This window comes from Centruroides sculpturatus, unplaced genomic scaffold, assembly GCF_000671375.1.
Source record: "Centruroides sculpturatus isolate CEXI.00-Female unplaced genomic scaffold, Cexi_2.0 scaffold14, whole genome shotgun sequence".
In the NCBI taxonomy this organism is placed as follows: Eukaryota; Metazoa; Arthropoda; class Arachnida; order Scorpiones; family Buthidae; genus Centruroides; species Centruroides sculpturatus.
In genome coordinates, this window is record NW_019384312.1 from 1,247,820 (window position 1) to 1,261,332 (window position 13,513).

General features: G+C 27.3%; 1 protein-coding gene across 1 annotated transcript in view; it reads right to left on the bottom strand.

Annotated features, from left to right (window-relative positions):
• LOC111621879 (probable ATP-dependent RNA helicase DHX37) overlaps positions 1-13,185 on the bottom strand; it is a 68,136-nt gene extending 54,951 nt beyond the window's left edge. The window contains exons 1-6 of the mRNA XM_023364138.1: positions 13,055-13,185; positions 11,363-11,443; positions 8,677-8,865; positions 6,986-7,086; positions 6,594-6,882; positions 1,784-1,963 (exon numbers count right to left, since the gene is read on the bottom strand). Of these exons, the coding sequence (XP_023219906.1) occupies positions 1,784-1,963; positions 6,594-6,882; positions 6,986-7,086; positions 8,677-8,865; positions 11,363-11,437 (834 nt within the window). The 5' untranslated portion in view covers positions 11,438-11,443; positions 13,055-13,185. The remainder of the gene's footprint in view (positions 1-1,783; positions 1,964-6,593; positions 6,883-6,985; positions 7,087-8,676; positions 8,866-11,362; positions 11,444-13,054) is intronic.
• Between the last annotated feature and the right edge of the window lie 328 nt (positions 13,186-13,513).

Consider the following 13,513-nt stretch of genomic DNA (forward strand, 5'->3'; position numbering starts at 1 on the left):
TTTTGATCAGACCTCATATATGCTTCAATTTAAGAAAAAAAGTTTCAATTGCCTATAAAAATGATACTAGTATTCATAGAATCTCAAGGCATAACAATATTTGCAAAAAAAGAATAAATTTTCCACATTACCTACAATAAGCATGCATTCCAAGCAGAGATAAGATGACTATTTTACAAGTGAAAGTGGAAAAATGAAAAGTACCAAGAATTGGAGGATGAGGTGTTCAACTGGATCCAGAGTATAAAGAAAAGCAGAAAGTAGTGCATGAAATTTCAATTCAAGATAGAGAAAAGCAAATGTTTCCATAAGTTTATCCCAGCAAAATTCAAAAGCTCTCAAGATATGCAGCAATTTTTGTGTTGCAATAATCTTATTAAATGATGTGCAACAAGTATCAGGCAAAAGGTTTCGAAAAATCTCTACCTTGGAGGTTGTAAAACAAAAGCAAATATTGAGTTTTCTAACAAATTTTGATGAGATTCTCACATGATTTGAAATTCCAGCAAGCTGTAGTATTGATATGAAAAAGTCAGAACTGTTAAATATAAAACTATAGGGAAAAAAAATTATATTTCACAGTTGATCTGATAACTGTATGATACAAACACTGATTGCATATAGAAACTACAGCCAATTAGTCTGTTTTTAAATTTGAGAAATGCCCCAAAGGGCAACTTTCTGAAAAGAGATGAGATACAAAAAAAGGAACGTTGACCTCAAAAATTCTTTATTGTCCAATGTGCTTATTCTCTATTTCTGTGAATGTTTTCTCCTTATTGCATCCCTTAATTAAACACCAAAGGATGTCAAGATACATTTCCAGGGCATCATTCACCAAAAATTAAATCTTAGTAAAAAATGAAAATAAAAACAATATACAACATAACTTTTTCTTTGTTCCTATCCACAAATTATTTCTTTGACTGAGATGATAATGTTTCTATTCAGATGTTTTGTCTCTGAATCACATAGAAAACACCATCTCTCATCTTTGGTAAATATGATGCTCAAAAATTTTTCTCTATCAAACATAGTGATTAGGTCTCCTAATACTGTTCTTTGCATTTATTTCTGCTCTGGAAACAAGATTCTTGAAACCATATGCTGATAAAAATAAAACTCAGAGGACTGATTAGAATATTGTGGCAACTTCCAACAGATAATCCAACTTCTTATGCTATTTTTTGTTTTCTGTCTGTTGCGGTGAACGACATTCCAAACACATGCAATATTTTCATCATTCATTGAGGTTGAGATGTGCCCACTACATGGATGATTATGAACAGTAACAAAACCTTCAAATTGTCTCACAAATTTAATGGTATATAAATGTTTTGTTTCTGACTGTAATTTTTCGAGATATCGCAGTTTGAAGAGTAAAAATCCGATATTCCGTGACTATCGTTTTCCCCATATGATCTGATATTTGTTGTGTCTAGACTAAATATTTATACATACAGAACTGCTTATACTAATCATGGGTGTCATTTCAAATTCTGACAATGCTATATATATATATTATAAAAACAGTACTCTTGATGCTTTTGGAAATGGGGATGTCATGATCTTCTGTGGTATGATATCATGAATGCTTTCAAATTCCTACAAATAGCGAGAATAGGCAGGACATTGCATTCTGATTATGCAATGTCCTGCCTACCCTCACTATGTCATGTGGGTGGTGAAAATTCCAATAACTTTTTTATCTTGTATACATAAATATAAAATATTACATAATATTATACAAATATACAATACTTTATATAACTATCTTTCATACCTTCTTTTTTAACTTCATTTGCTTTCTTAAATTTTTTTTTAATATTTTTCTCTCATATAATGTAGGTTTTGGATAATAAACAGTTGGTTTTGGCTTTAATCTTGATTTAAATTCTTCAAATTCTTGAATAAATGAGTTATTTTCACTTCTTCTATCTTCTTCAATTATATTTAAATAATTCTGACAAAAGTAATTTTGATTATAATAATTTATTTAAACTATATATTCAGGATAAATCAAAGATAAAAATCATTAAACAGTTATATAAATAAAAACTATAAAATATTAAATTTTAAATTAAAAACAAACTATCATAAATTATTAAAATGATAAAACTGACAATTTTTACATTAGATTTTTTAAAATAAACATGGTCAAAGTATTCAACATCATATTTAATAATTATTTATTTTTAAACATTAATTTTGTTCAATGTTGTAATTATCAAAGTAATATGATTATAACATATATATTTTCTTTTTAATATATTATGCATACACAATTGCTTGAAAAATATTTTAAATGATATCATGTAGACAGCAGTACTCTTCAGAATGTAACTTAAGCATAAATCTTAAACAGATTAATAATTATTAGATTTAATAATTTATCTATAATATATAATTCATACAAAAATATAAATTGTATATACCATATAAAAATAAATTTAACTACAGCAGATTCTATTTATAATCTTTAGAAAACCTGTTGAAAATGGATATTGTAACAAATGGATATTGTATCAAATTTTCTCAATATTTTCCAATTTTGCTGGTAGATATCAATTATGTCATACAATTTTGTGCCTATATGAGAAAAATACTCCAAACCTTAAAAAACTACACTCTAAAATTATACTATTTAAAGCAATTTTTAAAAATTAATTAAAAAACAAATAAGAAATATCACTACATTAATTTCTTTTTACATAGTTAATGATAGTTGATAGTTGAATCAGAAAAGTGAAAAAAAACAAACTAGTCAAATAATGGTTGATTAGTTCTACAAATGCATGTATGCTTTATTATTATTCAAATCTAATTTGAATAATAATAATATTTTGGAAGAAATTATAATGGTTTTTCATATTTACATATTATCATCTTTTCCATTTAATTCATTAACAAAATTATATTTATTTATACAATATTTTTTATGTATAATAAATATAATTCTCATTAAAATTTTTAAAAATATTAAGACAAATTTTCACCTAAGAGTGTAATTTATTTTTATTTCCACATTAGTTGTTTCAACGTTTCAACCTTTATATTTATATAATGAACCAACTAGATAAATATACTATGAATAAAACACACCTTTAATAATCCAGCTAATAAAAATTAATAAAGTAAAAATGTTTTTGATCGTTTCTTAACGATCTTCTTCAGTTACCATAACATAGAATAAAATCAAACACAAAAAAGAACGTAAATATGAAATTAAAATAAATAACAGAAAAATAGCTGTGGTGATAAAATAAATGAAAAATATAAATTAAGCCGAAAAAATGTTCCTTAACAAAAATAATAAAGCCATTAATTCTTGTAAAAGGATCGCCATGTGGTAGGTAAAGAGTTCGCATCCCTATGGTTGACACAACCAGTTTTCTTGTGTGCCTTAAAGATCTCTAATTTCTCTAGATATTTCATTGTGTGTAAATTTGTCGTAGGTTTAATTATTTCTGCCCGATCCCAATGGACTTGAATGTCGTGTTGTGATGCGTAAGCCGATAGCATGGTATTGTCAAGGTTATTATTAATCGTATATTTATGCTCTTTGATACATTGCTGCAAGTTTCGCATTGTTATTGATACATTGAGCCCATGTAGACAAGATCCGAATTAAAACACTGATCGTGTAATGGCATAGAATGCCATTACACGATCAGCCCTGATGCCGATTTCCAGTCATAACGCTTCTTATTGTTTCTTAATAGCTTGAAAACTGTAGGATTGCGTTGATATATCACTCAGAAATTATTAGCCCTGGCTGTTTCTTTATCTATTTATCTCAAAAACCATCCTTTGTCTACATTCTACTGTAGGATGCTGTTGTTTAGTTGTTTGGAAGGTTGCGGTAAGTTTCTCCATGATTTCCTTTTGGTATCCTTGTTGTTCTGCAATCCTTAGAATATAGTTTAGCTCCGCTATTGTGTCTTTTATACTTGTACAATGCGTATAAGCCATTTTTATCCTGGACCTAAAGACTACCAATTTGATGTGATGCGGATTGATCGAATTATGCAGAATTAAAGTGGGTTGAAAGCATGGTTTTCTGTATATGTTGGTCCTGATCTCTCCCTGTCTGCAAGTGATGGAAATGTCCAAAAAATTTACAATACTATCACTCTCCTGGTCCACTTGTAGTAAGAAACCGTAAGGGTTACTATTGATCATATCCAAAAATTGCTGTAGGTTAGGTTTTCTTTTCCACAAGATGAATATATCGTCGATGTATCTGGCATACAAAACAATAAGGTGTTGAAAACTGGATAGAATTTTGTTTTTGAGTTGCTGTAAGACCAACTCACAAAGAATTGCTGAAGTGGGACTATCCATCGGTACGCCTCTTCCTTGCAAATAAAACTCATTCTCAAATTCAAAAAACGATGTATAACACACTAGGTGCACAAGTTCCAGTATTTGATTGTGATGTCGTGGTGCATTTTCAACATTGGCAAATAAAAAATCTCTTATTGCGCAGAAGCAAGGAGATAATTTTATCGATAGATACATCGACTTAAAAATCTAAGACCGTCATATATTCATTGTCCATTAGAGAAATGTTTTTGAGATCTTCTATGAGTTGTAGAGAGTTGTTGATCGAGAGTGGATGACGATGAGCTTTAGATTGGAAGAATTTGACCAGTTGTTTTTCGATTAAGAAAGTTGGAGAGTTACATTTCTCAATTACAGGGCATATTTGGTATCCTGGTTTGTGTGTTTTGATGAAAGCAAATATTCTTGGTGCTCTTGGTGCATGGACTGTGGAGTTTTGCATACATAAGAGTCATGTCAAAGGAGTGGATGTGAACTTTTTAACCCTTTGCTGCAGGGTTTCTAAAAAATGGACAGGTGTAGGTTGACCTTCAGTGCTTGAAATATATTCACTTAATTTCTCATTGTAGGTTGATTGTTTTAGCAATACCACTCCTTTCGATTTGTCGGCCTTCATCAGGACTATGTTGTTCTGTTGTAACCATTGTCGTGAATTCTTTATGATGTTTTGAAATCATTGTGTGTTCGACCCATTGCTTTTTACTTCTTTTGTCATTCGGAATCTGGTTTTCCAACGAACAAAATCCTGATTCATTTCGTTCATGCCCTTAATGACCAATTCAATATCTGGTATGAAGGTCTCTGGCTTTGGCAAAGGGGTTGGAGCATAAAGAGGACTGTAATCCAAGGCTTCCAAAATGCATTGCAGGGGTACGATATTATCCCATGCAGTGATATGGGTGTTTCTGCCTATGTTTGGTTTAATATTCTGCATTCAGAATATCCATCTTAGTTTCTTGATGTAAATGTGTTTTAAATTTCTTTTGACATTCTGTGTCAACTTAATGACACTTTTATTCACAATTGCTAGGAGTTGTGAGTCTTGTTCATAAAGATAGTGCTCCATTTTTATCAGCTTGTACAAAAGAGAGTACGTTTGGCATCTTGTATTCCTGATAGCCTTTTTGAGGCACAGTTATCCTTTATATTGATCAGTAATCCTTTATATTGATAAAAAGATAGAATTACACTTATAAGAGAATGACCAAAACCTTCTTTATTGGTTGTTATATCATGGCATATTGCTGAATCAAGGGACATTCTGAAGAGAGTCTATAAATTATACCAGCATTTCTCAAACTATGATCATATTAAATTTTAATGGGTTATAAAATGATACTGCCTTCTGTAGAAATACTTGTAATACTTGTATTACTGAAATCTTCTGTAAGAACTATGAATAGTAGATGCATCTGTTAAGTACTGAAAATTGTTAAAAACTTTTTTCTCATAATTATTATTGTCATTTGGTAATAAAGTTAAGATCAGAGAATGTGTGTATATGAAATTGATTTCTCTTTTTTATTTTGAATAACATCAAAATAGAAAATCATTATATGTTCACAGTCATAAAAGCCATTTAAGGTGCAGAGGTTTTGAAAATATTTCTTTGTTTATTCAAACTTTTAGGTTTATTGTTATACAAAACAATAAATTATAAAATAAATAACAGATGAATTTTGGCACAAGTGGATCAATAAATAATTTCTTTTGTCTATATACAAAATGAAATTGACAAAAAATCTTCTTACAGTCTGAAAGTTATATTTTAAACAAAAGATTCATTAAGTATTAAAATTAGACATTCATTAATTTTTCAAAGTAAAACAAATTCCTAAATAATTTGTAACAGTCTGTTTTATTTACAATCGTCAGTCTTACTTTTTAATAGTGAAATTTCAATAATAAAAACTGAAATTAAAGTAAGTTATTTGTTATGAATTGAAATTGGCCCAAATTGCTCTTAATAGAAATGTACTTGATGTTACAATTCACACATAGAAGTTATTATCAACAATGAATAATTTTGTTTTGCTATATAATATACAGTGACTCCAGTTTATCAGATGTTTTTAAAATTTTATAAGCATTTGCGTCATGGAACCATTACGAACAAATATATTGGGTCATATAAAAAAAAAGTTTGAGAAATGATGTACTACTAAAATTGTTTCTGTTAATTTTAGCTATCCAAACTATAACATTAAAATAAAAATATCAGAGCATATATTAAAACACTTCATATTTACCTGAACATTAGATGTGTTATTTTCTATAATGTTTTGTTCAGAAATTGAATCTAAAAAATTTTCTTCTGTATTATCTTCTAAAGATTTAATTACTCCATTTTCTGAATTTGAAACAGAATCAATTTTTAGAAGCTTACTAGCTTCTTCATCACTTTCAATACTTTCATTTTCTATTTCATAACAATTTTTTCTTTTTTTGTCAATTCCTATGATATTAGTTAGTTCCTCATTATCTTCTGTCACAGTTTCAATTGATGCTTTATTAACAACTTTTGCGTCTTTTAAAAATCTGAAATTCAATCATTTTAAATGTTATTCTAAGCTTATGAAACATTATTTGTATAAATTTATTAAATTTAATAATTTTAATTTAATTTTGAACATTATTTTACCTTCTTCGCCCTTTTGTTTGAAAATCTGTTATCGATGTCATTAACTTTAATTCTTCATTAGAAATTTGTACTTTTTGCAAATCTTCTAATAATTCATTTCTCTGTAATTAGATATTTTTAATAGAAATAATTTAAAAATTTATTACCATATTGACTTGAATATAGTCTGCATATTTCTTTAAATTCAACATTTAACTGACTTAAAATTATAAAGAGAATTTAATTTTAACTTTTTAAATATATGTTTAATAAATAGTAAGTATTATTAAATTTTTATTGTAAAACTGATTAATAGTTTAAATTTTTTTTCTTTTGATCAAAATAAAATTAAAATTGCATATTAAAACATTTTATAAATACATTAGTGATGATAAAACTTTCTTAACAGTTGAACTTCTAATATCACTATTTGTTAGCTGTAACTTTAATGACAATCTGATCTCACTATTAGTATGCTATTATCATATATATATCATTGAACTTTACAGCTATCACACTCACACACACATATATGTATAATATCTTAATATTCAGGTACTAGTCATTAGGGTAGTATCCTGAATATTAATGGAATGGTAGCTAGTCATTAGGGGCCAGAGGAACAGGACTCCATCAATAATTTTATTAAATCAAATTATTCAATGNTTTTGTTTGGCAAAGAAAAAAATTTACTTAAAAATGTACCACCAGGGGGGACAATTTGTGCTTTATTACAGCAGAAAGTATTACAAAAGTAAAAATCATTTTCCAGGAAAAAAAAATATTTATTATTGCATTCTGTCATACTTCCATAGCACTATGACAAGTGGTTTAAAAGTTATAGGAAGTGCACAAACTATCCTTTGAACCCTGTATATCATAATCAGCTTATTGTAATCACTTTGGGATTCTCCTGTACTGATAACAATATCTGACATAATTTTAAGCTGGTTAAATAAATAAGACTACAATTAGTGGAAATTCTGATTTTATTCACCTAATATTGAAAGAAAATGTTAAAGCAAAACTCGTGTAACTTACAGATTTATTAAGTATAATTATTATTATTGATTAATAGTAATTCATTCAGTATTGTTTTTAACAAAAGCTAGCTTACACCTGAAGAAATGCAAGCTACTATACTGAGCAAATAATGTTTAAAATGATTAGCATTTAATGTGTAAAACACTGGATTAAGGCTAATGACAATAACTGATAATAATTGTTCATTATCACCCAGGTTTGAGGTTAATAGTATAAAAAGGCAGCTTAAAAATAACTATTTACATGAAGATAATGATAATTATAAGTGAAACTTTTATTACAATATGCAAAATTTTTAAAATATTTTACTTATCTATTTTAGGACTTGCTGATGGCATTAATGATTAACAACACTACCCTAATTACAATAAACAGATTCTATTGTATACAAAGTAGAATTTTCTATAAAAAGTATGAATGAATTTTGATAAAAATGAAAATTAAATAACAAAATAAATAACTACATAAGAACTGTTTTCTCAGAAAAAAGATGAAAGGTGATATAGGAAGTATCTAAAATATTAGCTGGCATGATAAAAAAATTAATTAAAAAATTAACTAAAATTAATTAATCAAATGTTATTTTATGTATCAAAATAAAATTATAAAATATTTATGTTAAATTATTTTTATCATAACTGTGCTATTAAATTTTAAAAATGATTTACTTGTAATCTTTTCATATGTCTTCTTTGTTTCTGTGCAATTCTTTTTCTTTCCTTCTTTGATAAAGACTTATGAAAAACGGTAGGCTTATTTTTAATTTTTTCAGATTTCTCCTTTTTAGAGGGCAGGGCAAAAGTGTTGCTTTCATCATATTTGCTTGTGTCAATTGGTATATCCAAATTTAATTTTACCTGAAACAGATATAAAATCAGTACTTTAATGAATATTTCATTTTTATAAGATGAGATAGAAAGAAAAAAAGGCACTTTTAGAGTTCGTCTATAGGAAATTTTGTATACTTGTTTTTATTTGTCAACTTTAAATTTTATTATTTTTGTTAATATTTTGTTTTTAATTTTGACTTTAAAAGTTAAACTTAAATTTTCAACTAAATACTGTAATTAAAATATTTAAAAGCAATGTTTTTTTATGTGTCTTATTTTCATTAGTTTTCTATTTTTTACTACAATGTTTAATTTTTTATTCAATGTTCATAAAACTTTATAGTTCATACAAAATACTAATAAGATATAGTTAAAAATATAAAAAGGTGTTGTACTAAACTTTCTCATTAATCTAATCACATTTACAAATGTTAGTTTCTGTCTGTGTTAAGTGTTCATTATTCAACTGTTCAATCAATAATCATTATTAATTTCTATTAAGTTATTAATAAAATATATTTATATGTGAAAGATGTGAACTGTGATTTACATTTAAATATTTGGTTAAAGTATACCTAGGTAACCCCTATGGCCATGCTTCCGGTAATCTCGACGGCATGCGCGATTAGAAATACAATGAAAGTGGCACTGATCACACATGACACTTTCATATGCTAATTTTCTTCAAAATTCTCCATTCAGAAAATATGAGGAATTATGCAAATTTTCAGTTCAGTGATAGTGCTTACAGACAGTGCACATTGAATTTTTTTTTTTGAATGGCATTCTTGTTATTTGAAAGTTTGTAAATTTTTTCTTTTTTAATTTTAAAAAGTAGGAAAATTCTGCTAATGTTTTTTATGGATTATCTGTCGGCCAAATAAAAAGACCGGAAAATGAAATTATTTGGTAATTATTGAAATAGGTTATGTTAAAACATGGATGCCTACTGCTCCAAACACATCTAACAGAAAAAAGGAATTTTTCAGTAATTTATTAGAATAGGTTGGGTAAGGTTAGAATGTGGATGCCTACTGCCCCGAATCATCTAACAGAAAAAAGGAATAATTTGGTAATGTATTAGAATAGGTTAGGTTAAGTTAGAACGTGGGTGCCTACTGTGCTGAACCCAGCAAACAGAGGAAAGGAATACATGAAAAGGTAAGAAAAGAAGTAAACATCTACTAAAAATTTAGCCAGATTGTCAATTTAGAGAATGGAAGGTTCTATAAAACAAGTATAACCAAGTCATCAAGCAGGAAAAAATTTAGGAAAATAAAAGCAAATTAAAAAGGTTGGTTAATGTTACATATGGTATCTAAAATGATGGCTATTCGGTTAGGTTCCTTTTGTTTCAGTTAGATTAACTATATTTTCAGTAGACGTTTCCTGTTTTTTTTTTTACTTTGTTCAAAAGTACCATGAATCAATAACTATAACGTTAAACACTCAGCGGCCTGCTGGCGGCTCTCCGGGAGGTCCGTTGGGAGCACGATCAGTCAGAACAGCAGCCATTTTAGTCACCATAGGTAACATTAACCAAAATGTTTTAGTTTAAACATAAAATTTAAAAATATGTGCGTATCAGTAATCTTCAACGCTTGCCATCTCGTTTGCGCATGCACATGTCACAAACAAGATGGTGACCGGAAGCACGGCCATAGGGGTTACCTAGGTATACTTTAACCAAATATTTACTAGTTAATTACATTAAAAAAATACATGAGTATCTTGATTTTTTGTAGAATATAACTTTATTGTATTCATGGTTCACCAGACCTGTGGTTTAGTATACTGGATTGCATGATACTTTTATTCTACAGACACACTGAACAAAAATAAAAAAGGTTTACAGTTTCAAATATAATGAAACACCAAACAATTTGCTGAGCTTATTATTTATTTACTGTTCAAATGTTTTCAGCCTACTTCTAATAGGCCATCCTCAAGACATTACTGTTCTACAATCGAATACAAAACTTTCGAATAAATTTTAAATTTAAACTTTTAACATATTTTTAAAAATTTTTTAGTTAAGTATTTAATAGTTTACAATTTATTGTAAAGATGTTTAAAAATATGTTAAAAGTTTAAATTTAAAATTTATTCGAAAGTTTTGTATTCGATTGTAGAACAGTAATGTCTTGAGGATGGCCTATTAGAAGTAGGCTGAAAACGTTTGAACAGTAAATAAATAATAAGCTCAGCAAATTGTTTGGTGTTTCATTATATTTGTAAGTAAACTGCTGAGGAAGTGAGAGTGGTTTACAGTTTCTGTTTACTGAAATTAGCTTAATTTGGAATCATTCATAATATGTTTTCTGTTACTTAAAATAGTTTAAAACACGTTTTGACATTAACAATCTGAATAAATTGTACATTATACACACTATTATCTAACTGTAACAAAATTTTATCAATTATAGCATTTTCATTAGTTTTCCATAGATAATACTGATTGCTTAGATTAGTATTTTACATAAATAATAATAAATTTCTGTAAAATCTTTAATTTTATATTTACCTCATTTTTTGGAACTTTTAACTGTTCAGATTGTTGTTGTCTAGCTTTCCAATTATATTTTCTTGATTTTCCCATTTTTTCCTGAAAGAAACAGTGAAAAATCCTTTTAATTTATATTAATTTATTATTTATATTTGTAAATTGATATAATGATATTGAATGATTTATTTATGTCTTAAAAAAGGCTTAATATAATTTCTTTTTTAAAAAATATCAAAATGCATTCAAAACAAAGTATGTTCTTATGTAATAAATTTCTTATCTGTTTAAAAATCTAGTACATACTACCATTTGTAACATCATCAATTTCATCTATGTCACATCAAATTACTACAATCCATTCTAATCTACATTTTTTTTCATCCTGTGATTGCTCTCTTGATTATATAATATTTATTCATTTCAAAAATTATCATTTTTTATTGTTTGTTTCACAATTTGATCTTATTTTAGTTTTATTTTTTTTAAAACTATTAAAAATTATTAATGTTTTTTGTTAATATTGTACCAATGATATTTTATTTTGTATTGATTTCATTACTTTTTGTCTTGCCTTTACACAGAATTTTTATACACTAATAATTAATAATATATCAAGCTTATTTAAGTATTAATGTCCAAAGACTGTATAAAATTTGATATATATTTTTGTGTTGAGTAACTTTGAATAACTTATTCCTTTGCATTAAAAAGCTAATACATTAATGCATTAAAAAGCTAATTTATTTCTGCTACACACCTTTAGCATTTAGGATTGTATGGTATTTCTACATGAAGAAAAACCCAAAGGGAACCATGGATCTAGGAGGAACTTTTCACAAGATATTCTAAGTTTTCTAAATGTTCATTCTAGTTTTTACCAAAAACATCCAAAAATTGATCTTTTTTAAAAAATTCCTCTTAACTGTTTGCTAGAAATAACTTTATAATCTGTAAACTGTATATATGTAGTATAGTTATGGTTACTATATAATATGAACTCTGTATAATAAATACTGTATATATCAGCAAATAACTTCATGTTAACAATATACTTCATCAATAAACATTTTTAGCCTTTCTCTTATAAAGAGGAAAACTCCTACTTTAACACTAGGATATTTTTCCAATCATTTTCTATTTAAGATTTGGTAAATGTTTACCTTGGTAGATCAGATGGCCGCTCTTCTGGAATCTCTAGGTTAGGTTCTGGAAGTGCAGCCATTGAGTCTACATGATAAAAATTTACCTAAGATTTTTTGTAATTCATTAAGCACTGCAGGGAGCAAATTTTAGAATGCCATGTTTTGCAAAAAGTAGTTGCTGAATCAATAGTTCTTTTTGGTTTTTTGCTTGTAAAGATTACAATCCTAGCAGAGCAACAATGGTATCACACAGAGATAAAATCTTGCCTCATTTATATCCATTCGTACAATAAAACAATTCATATTTGAAAAAAAAAATTTAGTTTTGCATATCAATCTTGCTATACTTTGAAATGATCAAGAATTACACCTTAACCAGGTTTTCATCTATTACAATTTCATTGAAATTTACGGTTTTCACCCACTACGACTGAATGAAATCGTATTGAACTGAAACCGTATTTTTCTAAAATTTCTTGAAATGTTTAAAAGCAACTCTATAGTAAAAGTTTGGACTTAAAATATTCAAGCATGTATTTAATTTTTACATTATCTAGATATTTCTTACCTTTTCTTTTCTTACTCATTAAATAAAACTACAAAAAAACAATCTGAAATTAATTTAATTATTTATTTGAATAAAACACTTCTAGAAACTGAGTTATCAAAATATTACCACGTGTTTAGCGTAAAGTGTTGCCATCTTTCAAGCGTGAAGAAAAAATTGAAATTACTTTTTAAAAATATTATTTGTTATGTAATTTATATATTTGTTTAAATTTTTTCAGCAATAACAACAGTTTAAGATAAACAATTAAATAATATATATATAATAACATTACGGTATATAGTAGCCCGGAAATAGCTCAAATTCTCACATTTTTAATTCTTCAGCCTTGTAATTGTTCAAGATATCCAGCCATTGAAAATTCCTAAGCCGACCAGTAATCGGGCCTTTCGATTTAATTTGATGGGTTTCGTGAAATATCAGTGTACAAAGGACTGAACTGTCTCGGCCGAAAACATT